Genomic DNA, 13,271 nt, shown 5'->3' with positions numbered 1-13,271 from the left:
CCGACCCCAAGCTCAGCGTGTGGTGGTTTTGGGTAAGATCCACAGAGAGGAGATGGGAAGATGGGCGCCTGCCAGGAGCTCTCCCTCTCGGCTGTCCATGCGAGAGGGCAGCCGGGAGCAGGATTACCTGAGCCAGGGCTCCCAGATGCATGTGTGTGTGTGTGTGTGTGTGTGTGTGTGTGCGTGTACATGTGTGTGTGTGTGTGTTCACACACATGGGCGTTCTCCCCTTGCAGCTAGGCTTGCCTTCGATAGAAAAGGGGCAGGCAGGGCCAGAAAAAGGCCAGGAGAAGGGAGATTATATCCCTGGGAGCAGCAGCACGGAGTCTGGGACTCAGTACCCCAAATCCAGTCTTCTGTGGCTGCCGGATCTGTGAGGCACGCATGGGAGTGTCCTTACCTGAAGCTTCTAGTGAGCTGGCTGCTGTGATGACCCTCAGAGTCACAAACACCAAGAGTAAAGTGGTCATAGTTCACCTGGAAGGAGGGAGGCAGAGGGGTTAGCTGGAGGCTCAGACACGGTGGAGTCGAGGGTCACATGGCACACAACACAGGGTGATTAATTCCATGCGCAAGGATCTGAAACCACATCAACATAGAGGCTGCGTGTGGTTTGAGGGATGTCTTCCCCAAGAGTCCTCTCTTCACAAAGCCTTCCCAGATTTCTCAGTTTAATTACACGTGTTAGGCTGGAATCCTCCTCCTGTCTCTTCGAGGGCACTTCCCACCTTCTAACCTATAAAGGCTCCTTCTGAAGGATCCATGCAATGGTTGATGTTATGTCGACTTGACTAGACCCACTGGCTGCTCAGATATTTGTTCAAACATTATTCTGGGTGCGTCTGTGAGGGTGTTTTTGGACGAGGTGAACATTTAAGTCGGTACACTAAGCAGATTGCCCTGATAATCTGGGCGGGCCTCATCCAATCAGCTGAAGGCATGAATGAAACAAAAAGACTGAACCACCTCCAGGAGAGAGAGAATTCCCCCTGACTGATGACCTCCAAACTGCCTTCAGATTTGAACTGAAACATTGGCTCTCCCTGGGTCTTGAGTCTTCAGACTCAGCCTGGAACTACACCCTGGCTTTCTTGGGCCTCCAGCTTGCCTGATACTTCCATGATCATGTGAGCCAATTCCTTACAGTAAACCTCTTTCTCTATAGATGCACAGATGCAATCGACTCTGTCTTTCTGGAGAAGCCTACTATTATCCCCCAGGCCCAGAGAAATGAAATGAATTAGCCAACCTCCCTGACGGAACCCAGGCCTGACCCAACTTCTAATTCGGGAATCTTGTGTGTTTTAGGATGAAGAATGCTCCAAGCTTTCGAGCGCAATTCACAGGGGCCTGGTTCAAGCCAGGGGAAGGATGCCCACCCAGCGAGCTCTTGAGCAGGCTCTGGGATGGACAGATTAATCATGGAGGGGAACAGTCAGAGCCCAGGACCCCCAAAGCCCTCCCACTGGCCCAAACAATGACTTCATGTGAATCAGAAAAGACTTCCTTACTGTTATCTGCTGTAAAACTGTCACGTCAAGTGTACAAATACATGACAACCACAACATAGAGGCCTCCCCTGCACAACTGAGCCCCTGACTCCACGTGGGCCAGTGCAGGTAGACCCCAAAAAGACCCCATTAAACTTACAAGAGATCAACCAGAACACTGATCGTCAACTTTGGCTGCACATGGAAATCACCTGGGCTTCGGCCTGATCTTCAGGCATTTTTAAAGCGTCCCAGAAGGTTCTAATGTGTGGCCAAGACAGAGCACACTGGCTAGAGGATGAATAGTCCCACGGCAGATGCCTGCGGCTGGCACCCCATGGCATGTGCCCGATGATGCTTCCTGAGTTGTTCTTTTGGTGGGAACTGCACTGGCGCCCACCCTGCCCTCCTCTCCAGCCTGGGACATTTCATCTTGGTTTAAGAAGTGTCCGCATCACAGATGCTCCTTGCGGAGGTGGGAGGCGGAGAGGATGGAGGACCTGGAACTAAAGACAAGCAGGGAGCTTTGGGAGGCTGGGATGGAGCCTCCTGCGTTCCCCGCTGTGTCACAGTCTGATGGCCCAGCAGGTGTCGCTGTTGGCTCAGTCACCATCAGTGGGGGGGGCCTCCTGGGCTCCCTTCCCAGGAATGTGTGGGGGAGGGGCAGGCGGGGCCCAGGACTCTGGGGAACCCTTTTGGGGTGACCTGGCCTATTGTTTAGAGTGACCTTTCTTTCCATCACTGTCATTCATGCCACATACGTTGGTCACCTGAGAGATGGAAGAGCTGCCTGTGTGGGCCCCGCTTGGGGGACAGAGATGAGTGTGTGAGTGTGTTTCCCTCACACTGTAGGACATCTGGAAAATTCCAAAGACATAACAAGCAGCCCCCTGCTTCTCCTCAGAGATTTTTCTCCTTCGATGCTGCCTTCAAAGAACAATCTCTGGGGTTCCAGGTCCTGCCACCGTGAGAGGCCGCTGAGTTGCGGCACTCTCGTTCAGGCCCAGCGTGACCAGTCACAGGGAAATAGTCCGCCCCCCCCACACCCCGGGAGCCTAGAAGGATAAGGTGTCCCCTCTAGTCTGGGGAAGGGGCTAGACTTGTGGGCTCCTCTCTTCCCAGAGCCTCAGGGATACCGTGTCCAGACACAGGGCCCGCCTGTTCGTCTTCCCTCAGAACACCCTCCACTGGGAAGTTCTGTGTATGTTTTTGGAGGTGTGTTTCTTCCCAAACTCTGTGAACAAGCCCGCCATTGTCCGGGATGCAGTGGCTCTCTGTGGGGCTGGGGCCCGCTCTGTTTTTCTCCCTGGCCTCCACCAAGAATGGAAAGGGCAGGGGTTTGGGGTAGGGGTAGACTGGGCAGAGAAACTAATTTTATTTCTTCTTCTTTTTTTAAGACAAACTTTGGGACAGAAACGTTGCAATAAATATGGTCCTGTGTTTGTGTTTTCTTAGCTGTAAAGAAAATAGGGAGAAATACCATTCTGTCCAGCTTCCAAGTGTCTCCAGGACTCACTGAGTCTTTTATGGGAGGAGAAGGACTCTGCCAGCCCGTCAACAGGGAGGCCTTTCTCCAGCGAGGTGGTGGTGAGGGGACAGGGCTGGGGCAGATGAAGGGGACCGGGGTGTCCGAATGAAGTGAAACGAGGAGTTTTGGGGAGCAGGATGGGGCTGCTGGATGAAGGCTGGGAGATGAGGGGTTCCGTGTGTGGTTGGGTTGGTCACCAAGGAACTAGCTTTCTTAGGAGAAGTACTAGGAGACCTGACAAGGGAAAGTAAGCTTAGTAGCGCTTTTGAACTGAGCTGAGGGTGTGTGTGCACGAGCGCGTGTGCCCCATCGTTGGAGATAGGAAAACCCTCCATCTTCTCATCAGCTAGACTCAGTCTCATGGTTGCCAGCACGGCCAGGGCCCTAGCCTCTACTCCACTAAATTAAGAAACTGGACGGGCAGGTCACTCTCTTGCCTTGAATCCCTCTTCCAGCAACATGCAGTGGAGACCCCAGACCTGAGACCCCCCGCCTCCCCCCAGACCGGAGATCCCCAGTCCCGGTCCTGGCTTGGCCACCTCGTCTGTTTAATACCCCAGGACCCACACCCACGGCTGTTTCAAGACTGAGTGAGATAATGTGCCATTCAGGCTCCCCTGTCCGGGGCGGGAACTGTGTCTCTGGCTTGGAAGCTGGCAGGGTGTGGCACCCAGCAGGCGGCCATCAGTGCTGCTCTCCCCCCACGTCCCTGGTGGCAGGACTGGGGGAGCCTCTCAAGCTGTGTCGACTGGAAAAGGGGCCAGTGGCTGGGGTTTTATAGCCATGACCTCCCTGCCGGGGATCCTGTCCACGTGACCAAGGCAGGTGGCCTTCAGTCTCTAACTGAATAGGAGAGGCCCGTTCCTTCACAAGGCGGCTCGTGCCGTGGCTGGGCAGCTGGGATGGTGCTCAACATGTTCCAAGCCGGAGGCTGATGTCCCACCCCCATGATAATTTCCACCCCTGAGCTCCTCCTTCAGGGACCACACTAAGCACGTCCATTCCTCTTTCAAGGGACTCATGCCAGACCTCCAGGGGTCCCATCTGCTCTCCCGTCTGCCATCTTGCACAGAGCTGCCCGTTCCTTTCACTCTTCCTCGCGTGCCTTCCTGGAGCCACAGAAGGTCAGAGCTTGAATAGACATTCGTGAATGTCAAGTTCAACTCCTTCCATTTACAGGTGAAGAAACTAAGGCCCCAAGAGGTTAAGCAATTTGCTCAAGGCCACACAGTAAGTTGGAGATGGAGCCAAGACCAGAACCCAGTGCTAGGGGTCCGGTCATCATCGTCCCGTGTTGTCAGCTCTATGCATCTGGCTTGGGTCTTGCTGTCTCCACAGCCCTCCGCAGATCGCCCAGCACAGAGAGAGGTCAATCAGGAAATATATGCCGAATGAATGAATGAACAAATGGAGGCCCAAGCACCCCAGGCCTCTGAGGGAGGAGAAGGGATGCTGGAGGCTCACATTTGTAGAGCCCCCGTGAGGTGCACAGCTCTTTGGGGTAGACCACTCCCATTTTGCCTTCAGTGAATCTCAGCTACAGAGATACATCGCTGGTGATGTACATGGCCATGTTACTTCACGCCAGCACGCCATTACGGCATGTGACTTTGGGAAGGTCACAGCCCATGTGCAGCCCAGGGGTGAGACAAGTAGGGTCTTCCCTTCCCGGGGCCCCAGGGAAAACCAATGGGGCATCAGAGCCAGCCTGCCCTGGCTGGCCAGAGATAACTTCCCATATCTCCTCCCAATTCCGTGTTCAGGGATGTCACATAGGGAACTTGAAATGTGTCCAAATGGGACTATCTCCAGCACGGAAAACGAGAGAACATTACAAATGAGGGCTTTTGTCTTTCTCTGCCTTTCTGGGAGTGGGCTTACCAGCACGCTAGTGGAAGCAACTAACGCTAAATGCCGAACCAGGCTGGTTCGCCTCTCCCAACTGGGACTGCTCCCACACCCAAGCTACCACTTACATTTTGTCCTGTGTATGCTAGCTCTGCCTCACCGTGCAGACTGTGACCTCCTTAAGGCTGAAGTCAAGGCTTAAGTTAAAAAAAAAAAAAAATTCTCTCCATGTTAACTCATGCAGTCCCGGGAACAACAAAAAATGCTATTCGATGCCTACTTATGGATGAACCAGTGGACACTGGAATTTGGTAGACTGGTTGACCAGTAGGATTAGTCAGTAACTAAGTGGCTCTGTGTCCATGAGTTCAGTACCGGGAGAGGGATGTAAAAAGACCGAGGCCATCCATTCCCCCAGCCCCTGGCCTCCAGCAGACCACTTATTTGCAGGCTAATCTCACAACAGCGCCTCTTTTCTTGTCATTCACGGACAAGCCCCATCCTACAACTGTGTATAGTGGTGTCGGCATATGCACTTAAGACTGGATTTCAAGCCCAGCATAGAGAAAGGGGCAGGGATCCCACACCAATGACCCATCTAGCCAGCGGGACCCAAGTGCAGCTGCTAATTTCCCACATACTCTAAACAGACATAGTGGAATGGTGTGGAAAGGGGGAGCCAGACAGCTGAGTCCAGTCCTAGCTCTGTCCTAACTCACCGGGGAACTCATGGACGCCTTCGGTTTTCCCATCTGTAAAGCTGGAATCACAATGCAAGGTTCACCCCCGTGAGAACTGTGAAGGTATTTTTTGTGAATGCGAAGATTCTTTTTGTATTTCCTCCTCTTTCTCCTCTCTCCCTCTTCCTCCTATTCTTTATTCTCCTGTCTTTTTTTCATATCTTTGATTTCCTTATTCCTATTTTGTTATTTACTCTGTTGTCACTGAAGCATCTGGAATTCTTGACAATCAGTAACGCAGGGTCCATTCTGGGGGCGGGTGTGAGTTCCCAAGAGAGAGTCCTAACCCACTCCCGGGCCTTCCATCAGTGGGGAGGAACCCTGCGGGTGTTCCGAGTCCTGGCTCTCCTGGTGCCCCCAGAAGCCCAAGGAGAACTGGTTCCTGCAGCCCAACATGGCGGCTCCTCCCCAAAGTCTGTCTTTCTGCCTGAGGGAAAAGGAGGGCCACTGCACAAATCCACATCTGCTCTGCCGGGCTGCAGGCAGTCCTTGCTAACTTCCTCCCAGGGATTTTCAGGGTGGATTTTTAAAAAGCTCTAACCAAGCCATTCCTGATTAAAAGGGTCATGTCTCAGCCAGTACCTGCAAAAACATGAATATCACTTGCTTAAGAGTGTCTGGATTCCCATCAGCCAATTGAGCAGAAAAGCCAACAGAGCCAGCCCTCCCTTGAGCTGGGTCTTCTGGATCTTTCTAAGGTCCCACCCTCACCTTTGGCAGCTGGAAGCGCTGGCCAGCTCCTTGCTGCTTCCCGTGCTCCTGATCACAGGGAGGGGGCAGCTAAGGGAAGGAAGCCCTCTCTCAACTTCAGCTTCAGAAATTAGCCCAAGGACATGTTTCTGCCAATGTCAATCTATGGCCAACCTCACCATCCTAGTGAGGGACGAGGAAGGTGCTGGTTCCACAGTTAAAAAAAAAACACAAAAAAACAAAAACCTGGCCTGGGTTTACTGAAGGCCCACATGGTACTGTGGGCCCTGCCTGTGGAGGTGGGTGGTGAGCATAACAGGGAACTGGGAGGAGCAGACCCTGGTCAAGGGCATGGAGCACATACAGTACCGTAGAAGGCATCCATTTCTTTCCTCTCTGGGCTTTCTGCCTTGATTTCCCTCACCCACTGATACATGTCCTTGCTAGGGACATTTAGCTGGTAACTGTTGGACTTGGACCTGTTGTGACAAGAGATATGCTGTTCTTCATCTGCTCCCTGGGGTCTACTATGAACACAGGCTCTGTGCAATTTCCTGAAGTGGCCTCTTCTCAAGTTTTCTGGGAAACATATGGTATGGGAGAAGATGAATACCTTAAAAATACAACCTGAATTCATACCTTGGACCTACAACTTGCTATTTGGGGGAAGTTGGGCAAGTTTCTTGGCATCTTTGGACAAAAAATCCATGGGTGAGGCCTCTGGGAATGGCTTTTTTCCAGTTCGGAGGAGAGGCAGGGAACGATGTTCTAAACTTCCTCTCATTCCTTCCAAATCACAAAACAGAAGTTTCTATGTCCCCGAGGCAGCATGATCCTGTTGGGTGAGCTGGCAGGAGGAGTGGGGAGAAAGGCAGCTTTTATCCCATTGAAAGCTTAGGTCAGAAGGGTTAGCTAAAGCAACGGGAAGCTTGGCCTGGGTACTTCATGGCAGGACAGGAGGAATGTTCTTGGACTGAAAACCAGCCGTCCTCTCCCATGGCCTGCAAGGCCCTTCATGATCTGCCCCTGTTCCTGCTCACACCACGTCTCATACTTCCATTTCCAGCCATATTCTAACTGGAGCACAAAAACTTGTTACCTCCTAAGGGCTTTTTGTACCTGTTCTTCCTTCTTTCTGGCACATACTTGTGGATCTTCCCCTAGCTGGCCACTTTTCAACATTCCAGGCTCAGTCCAAAGGTCCCTTCCCTGACCACCCTGTTCCTTCACCCCCACCCGGTGCCTCCCTGATATTGTTTATTTATATTATTATTATAATTGGAAATTATTGCCCTTTCCTGTGTGTTGATTATCTGTTCCCCCTACTAGAATATACACTCCATGAGGGCAGGGACTTGTGTCTGTTTTGCTTACTGCTCTATTTCCAGTGCCTAGAACAATGCATGGCACATAGCAGGTAAACAAAAAATATTCATTGAATACATGAATGGATGGCTCTTAATGAATGGGTAATGTACTTTCCGGATTAAGTTTGGGAATGCAAGGAGTGGTAAGCTTAAGATTGATCTGTAACCTTTGGATGTCACCTGATTTCAAAGCATTCCTGCCTCCTCAGCCTTGGAGACCATTAGAAGACCTCAGAGAAAGGGTAACTGGGAGCAGGGGCTGTCAGGGGAGCTGGGGGCATTCCCGTAGCCCATGGAAACATCCATACATGGCCCTTGGAAACACCCATTCATGTTCCTCTCCTGCTAGGAGAGGACCGGGAGTAGGGCAAGATGGTCATTCAGGGAGCGGGGAGGGACTCCAAAGATCCAGGGACAAAACAGAACTTGGAGCCATGCTGTCACCTGACGAAGGCTGCATTTCCAAGGGGCTGGGAGGGAGGCTGGGTCCAGGAGCTGAGAAGAAAGGCTGGCCATGGGTGGTGCTTCCTAAGGGTTGGATGCCTGCAGCCATCCTGGCCCCGGGTGGGTGGGGCGGGGGACGGCCCTTGAGGGAAAAATTCAACTCAACACCACCAACCTTTCCCCATTATGCCCACCTGTCCCACTCTCCGTTGCAAATTCCCAGTAAAACCAGTTTAAAGTGGAGGGGCACATGGCATGATTAATGGTTCCTATTCACTCACCCAGGGACACTTAGCTTTGCCCTGTTCTCTCTGTGGAAAAAACCCTAGGACTTGGGACCCGCCCCTTCCTGTTCTCAGCCTTCCCTTCCAGCTGGGCACTTAGAGGTTTTCTCTGCATTAATTTCAGACGTTGTGTAAATATCGAACCTGGGAGTTTGGAAGGGAGTGTCCTTCAGCCCAAACTTTCCATCAGGCACAAGCACCTTTTTTGGGGCAGGGATCCTGGGCCAAGAGCTGAGTTCCCTCCACTCGGTGTTGACCGCCAACCTGGCAGAACAGACAGCTCCTTCCTGCAGGGATTTGGGAAGGGGCTAGGGGGCCCAGTGTGACGCCTTGGCGGGCTCCCTGGCTGAGAATGGAGCCCAGGTTTAGAAAAATGATCTTCGGTAGAGGTGTCTGGAAGCTGAGTGTCCCAGTGAAAATGCCTGCTTGTCAGAAAGGGCCATCAGGTGTTTGGGGTGATAGCCGAGTCCCTGGGCAGGCAGACAGCCAGGTGCCTGGCTTGTGGCTGACGGGAAACAGGGGGCCACTGTCTCCCTGGGGCAGACACTCAAGTTCTGTGACTTTATTCCCGGGGTCTAGTCAAGGGTAAATAAGAAAATGAATTACTGGAGAAAAAAAAATCATTCTTTTTTTTTTTTAAAGATTTTTTATTTTTACGTAATCTCTGCACCCAGAGGGCAGAGTTTAGGACTCGAACTCACAACCCTGAGATCAAGAGTCACATGCTCTACCGACTGAGCCAGCCAGGTGCCCCAAACCTCATTCTTTTGACCCTAGTTTGCCCACCTTGGTTCCAGGTCTAGGCAAGACTTCATGGTGAACATCCCTTTAAGTTCTTTTGGGTCGTGTTCCTCTTCGAGAGCCAGTGGGAGCTGTGAACCCAGGTTCTAGGAGGTGACCTTTAAGCCTCCATTCAGTTTACTTGGGGGCCTCAGGGCAGACCAGATCATCTGTGCTAATAGTGTGATCTATGGTGGGCATGTTGGGTGCTGGAGACTAAGGTCAACCATGTGGGCAGTCAGCCACATGACCAATCCCCCAAGAAAAACCCTGGACACCGAGGCTTGGGTGAGCTTCCCTGGTTGGCCACATTCTGTGTCCACGTAACCCCACTGGGTGAGCGCAGCTGGAACCTCTCTGTACCTGGTCACCTTAGGACACCTTCCTACCAGGCAGGTAGGAAAGTGCTTTGCTGATTTTGATCCGTATCATTTTGCTGTAAAACTGTGAGTATCACAGCTTTGCTGAGGTCTGCGCATCCTTCTAAAGAATTTACTGAACGAGAGGTGGTCTTGGGGACCTCCTGAAACGGCACTATACCAGCTCCTTCGGCTTAGCCTGTCCTGCCCAGCACGGTTCAGGGTTGGCTGATGGGACAGTGGACAAGACACCTTCACCCCATGGCCATCCTTCACCCACACTGCTTTCCCTTCTAGGAGTGTGTGCTCTGAAAACCAGAGGATTCTTTTTCAGCTCTCCTGTGGAAGGAATAATTGCCTCTCCTCTGGAAAAGTTCCAGCCATTTCTTCCCTTTCCTCCTTCCCTCCCTCCTTTCCTCTGTCAAACTCCCACCACATGCTAAGTTCTATAGTACGGTGCTGAGAAGGACTCAGGAATGGACCCATATGAATCCACCCCCAGGGCTCACTGTGTGGGATGGGAGAGAAGATGTATGAATAAATCGTACAACACAAGAGAATTCCCTCAATGAGAGAATTCTGGGAGCTGAGAAGATGCAGAAATCGCTCCTGTCTGGGGGGCCTGGGAGAGCTTTGAAGAAGAGGTGACGTTTGAACTGAGCCTTGACAGACAGGGACCCTATGGGAGAGGGAAAGGGCATTCTAGGAGGAAGGGATCACATGAGCAAAAGTATGGAGAAAGGAGTACATCCAAGTGGTGTAGGATTAAATAAAGTTAGAAACAAGGCTGGGCCAGATTCTGAAGAACCTCTGTAAGTAGGCTACTGAGTTTTGCTTCATTCTGTAGGTGATGGGGCGGCTCTTGGGGGGGGGGTTCAGGAATGACCTGATCCGAGGTGTGCTTCCAGAAGGAAACCGAAGTTTCTGCTCTAGCTGTCACTGGCCCCACCTCTGGGACGTCTCCCCAGTACCCCAGTGTGACCAAGTTCACCCTTCTCCATCAGATCAGGATCACAGGCTGCCTGCGGCATTTGTCTGCCTCTGCAAGGAGACAGCGCCCACGGGGGTGTGCACGAGACTCGTCCTTCCTTGGGTCTCCCGCATGCCTGAGCACCTACCACAACTACTTCCTCTAAAAATGACCACGTATTGAAAGCCGACCCCAAGCCAGCATCGTGCCCAACAGCCGTTTGGACAAATGCATCATCTCATTCAATGCTCACAATTGTCCCGGGAGGGGGCGCTGTTGCTAGTCCCATTTTACAATGGAGACAGAGGCTCAGAGCAGGTCAGTAACTTAACCTCAAATCCCACAGCCAGGGAGTGGCAGGGCCAGGATTCAAACCCTGGTCTGTCTGACTCCTAACCTGTTCTCTGCTTCCCACATATAGGCTAGCAACGGGGGCAGGTGCCGAGGACGGACCCTATCAGGAGTTTGTTCTCGTCATTCAAAGGCCTTTGAGCATCTGTGGACCCAGCCTTGAAGCATGGGTTCCATTCACAGACATTCCCTGCATGCCTGCTACAGAAAGAGTTTTCCCATGGATGGGGTTAAGTTTCAAAGTCTGACTCAGAGCACCCAGCCACCTTGGGGCTGTAGCATAAGGCTGAAAACCCCAAAGAGCTTGCTCTCTGAGCCCGTCACAGACCCCCTCTGACTCTCAGCTTACTCCAGAGTAGTTGGCGACATGAGCATTGACATATTATGCTGTACCCCGCCCTGTTCCCTCCCCTTCCAGCTGTCTCCAGCATGTCCCCAGTCCTCGGCCCGCCTTCTCTGGCTGTGCAACTCTGCCCTGCACGGCCGTCAGGATTACGGTGCGTAATAGCCTCCCGACAGGATGTCAGTGCAGCCGCCTTCCAGAAAGTGCCTTCCAGGGACTCCTGCCATCCACTGCCTCCTGGCTCCTCCCTGCCAGTGTTTCTTCACAGACATAGTCTTCTCAAGAAGGCTGCCTTTCCTTTTGTGTTTAGTTGTTTTAAATTCTTTTAAAAAGAATTGCGGTAAAATACACATAACACAAAATTTACCATCTTTTTTTTTTAAAGTAGGCCCCCAACATGGAGCCCAATGGGGGGGCTTGAACTCACGACCCTGAGATCGAGACCTGAGCTGAGATCAAGAGTCAGATGCTTAACCAACTGAGCCACCCAGGCACTCCACCAAGCTTACCATGTTAACTATTTTTAAGTTCATATTTTTTACAGTTCAGTGACATGAGGTACGTTCTCATGTCACATCACTGTGCAGCCATCACCACCATCTGCCAAGCTGACACTTTGTACCCATTAGACAATAATTCCCCTCTCCCCTCCCCCAGCTCCTGGCAACCACCATTCTACTTCCTGTCTCTATGAATTTGACTACTGCCTTTCCTTTTGAGGAGGAAAATCAATATCCCTATCTGACCCAGTATCTAGAGATCCTTATGCGCTATTCCAATTGGACAGGTTCCTTTTCTTTTTCCTGGAGTGCTCTCTATATTCAAGGAGGCCTTGGCGCACTCAGGGCCCTGCCGGGTACCACACTGCCTCTGGCATCCTGGGACACTTACATCCTCCTGGAATTGGGCTCTAAAGCCACACAAGGCGGAAACCAGGTATGATCCACATTTTCCTTGAAAATTTCTTAGGAAGGCGCCATGTCAGGGCCCCTCACGCTCCCCCTGAATGAATCACACACAATTGTTCTTTTTCCATTTCTGGGTTCTTTCTTTATCTGAGCAGCAGATGAATTAGTGAGCTTGTTGGAAGGGCCGTGTTTTAGGATCCATACTTAGCATTAAAATGAGAAACATGCTTGGCTCTTCACGAGGCTCATGCCATGAGAGGAACAAGGGACCCGAGCCCTACTCTGGGAGCAGCAAATTCGAGTCTCTCGTCTCTGGCTTGCTGGGGACACAGACGCACCAGGCGGAGGGGCGTCTGCAGACTTTCCCACTGAAGTGTGCTGTCTCTCGGTAACTACCCCTGCACCAGAGCTGAGCCTCAGACCCATCTGAGCTTGGGGGAAGCAGCTGTGCCCATCTTCCTGGACGGAAAAATTCGCCCACAGCTACACAGACAGCAGTGGTGCTGGGACGAGGACCTGGGGATCTCTGTTTCCTACTTGGTTTTCACTGCAGACATGGCTTTCTCCCACCTGGATTGCGGGCTCTCCTTGAGCGCAGGGCAGACTTCCTCTCGTCCTGTGTATTCCGGCTGTGTCCCGTGAAGAGCCCGGCATGTGGAATATTCTAATTATGGAAAACTGCTTACTGACTTGGAAACGTGTTCACACAAAAAGCCAACTGCAAAATGTTACGTGCAATGCAACGCCATTCCATTTTTGGGTGTATCTACTCGTGGGGGAAAAGACCCGAAGGATATACATAGATTTAACTCTGGTTATCTTTGGGTGTTAGGTTTACAATAGATTTTTATTTTTCCCTGTCTAGTGTTTATAGTTCCTCAGCTTTCTGTGATGTCCTTTAACGTGTTTCAAAGGAAAAGTGTTTCCAAAAAAGAACGAAATTTTATATCCTTTAAAAATAAAATCTACATTCAGGGCAATAAACTCCCCAGTGACCAAGGTGCCAGCCAGTGGGGGGAGGGGTAGGTGGGGGATGGGAAAGGACTGAGGTGGGCATGGAGGAGAGGAGAGAGTTCTCCATGTACCATAAAACTCTTGGGAATGTGCCATAACCCACAGCCATTACCAGAAGCTGGGGAGAGGCAGGGAAGGGTTCTCTCCTGCAGGTT

At 51.7% G+C, this 13,271-nt stretch overlaps 1 protein-coding gene across 1 annotated transcript in view; it reads right to left on the bottom strand.

The window, feature by feature from the left end:
* Positions 1-13,271, bottom strand: part of ACAN (aggrecan) — a 62,388-nt gene that overhangs the window by 36,364 nt on the left and 12,753 nt on the right. The window contains exon 2 of the mRNA XM_026510275.4: positions 401-477. Within this exon, the coding sequence (XP_026366060.2) occupies positions 401-470 (70 nt within the window). The 5' untranslated portion in view covers positions 471-477. The remainder of the gene's footprint in view (positions 1-400; positions 478-13,271) is intronic.

This window comes from Ursus arctos, unplaced genomic scaffold (assembly GCF_023065955.2).
Source record: "Ursus arctos isolate Adak ecotype North America unplaced genomic scaffold, UrsArc2.0 scaffold_28, whole genome shotgun sequence".
NCBI lineage: Eukaryota > Metazoa > Chordata > Mammalia > Carnivora > Ursidae > Ursus > Ursus arctos.
The sequence above is the reverse complement of the archived record's forward strand: the minus strand, read 5'-3'. Positions and strand labels throughout refer to the sequence as shown.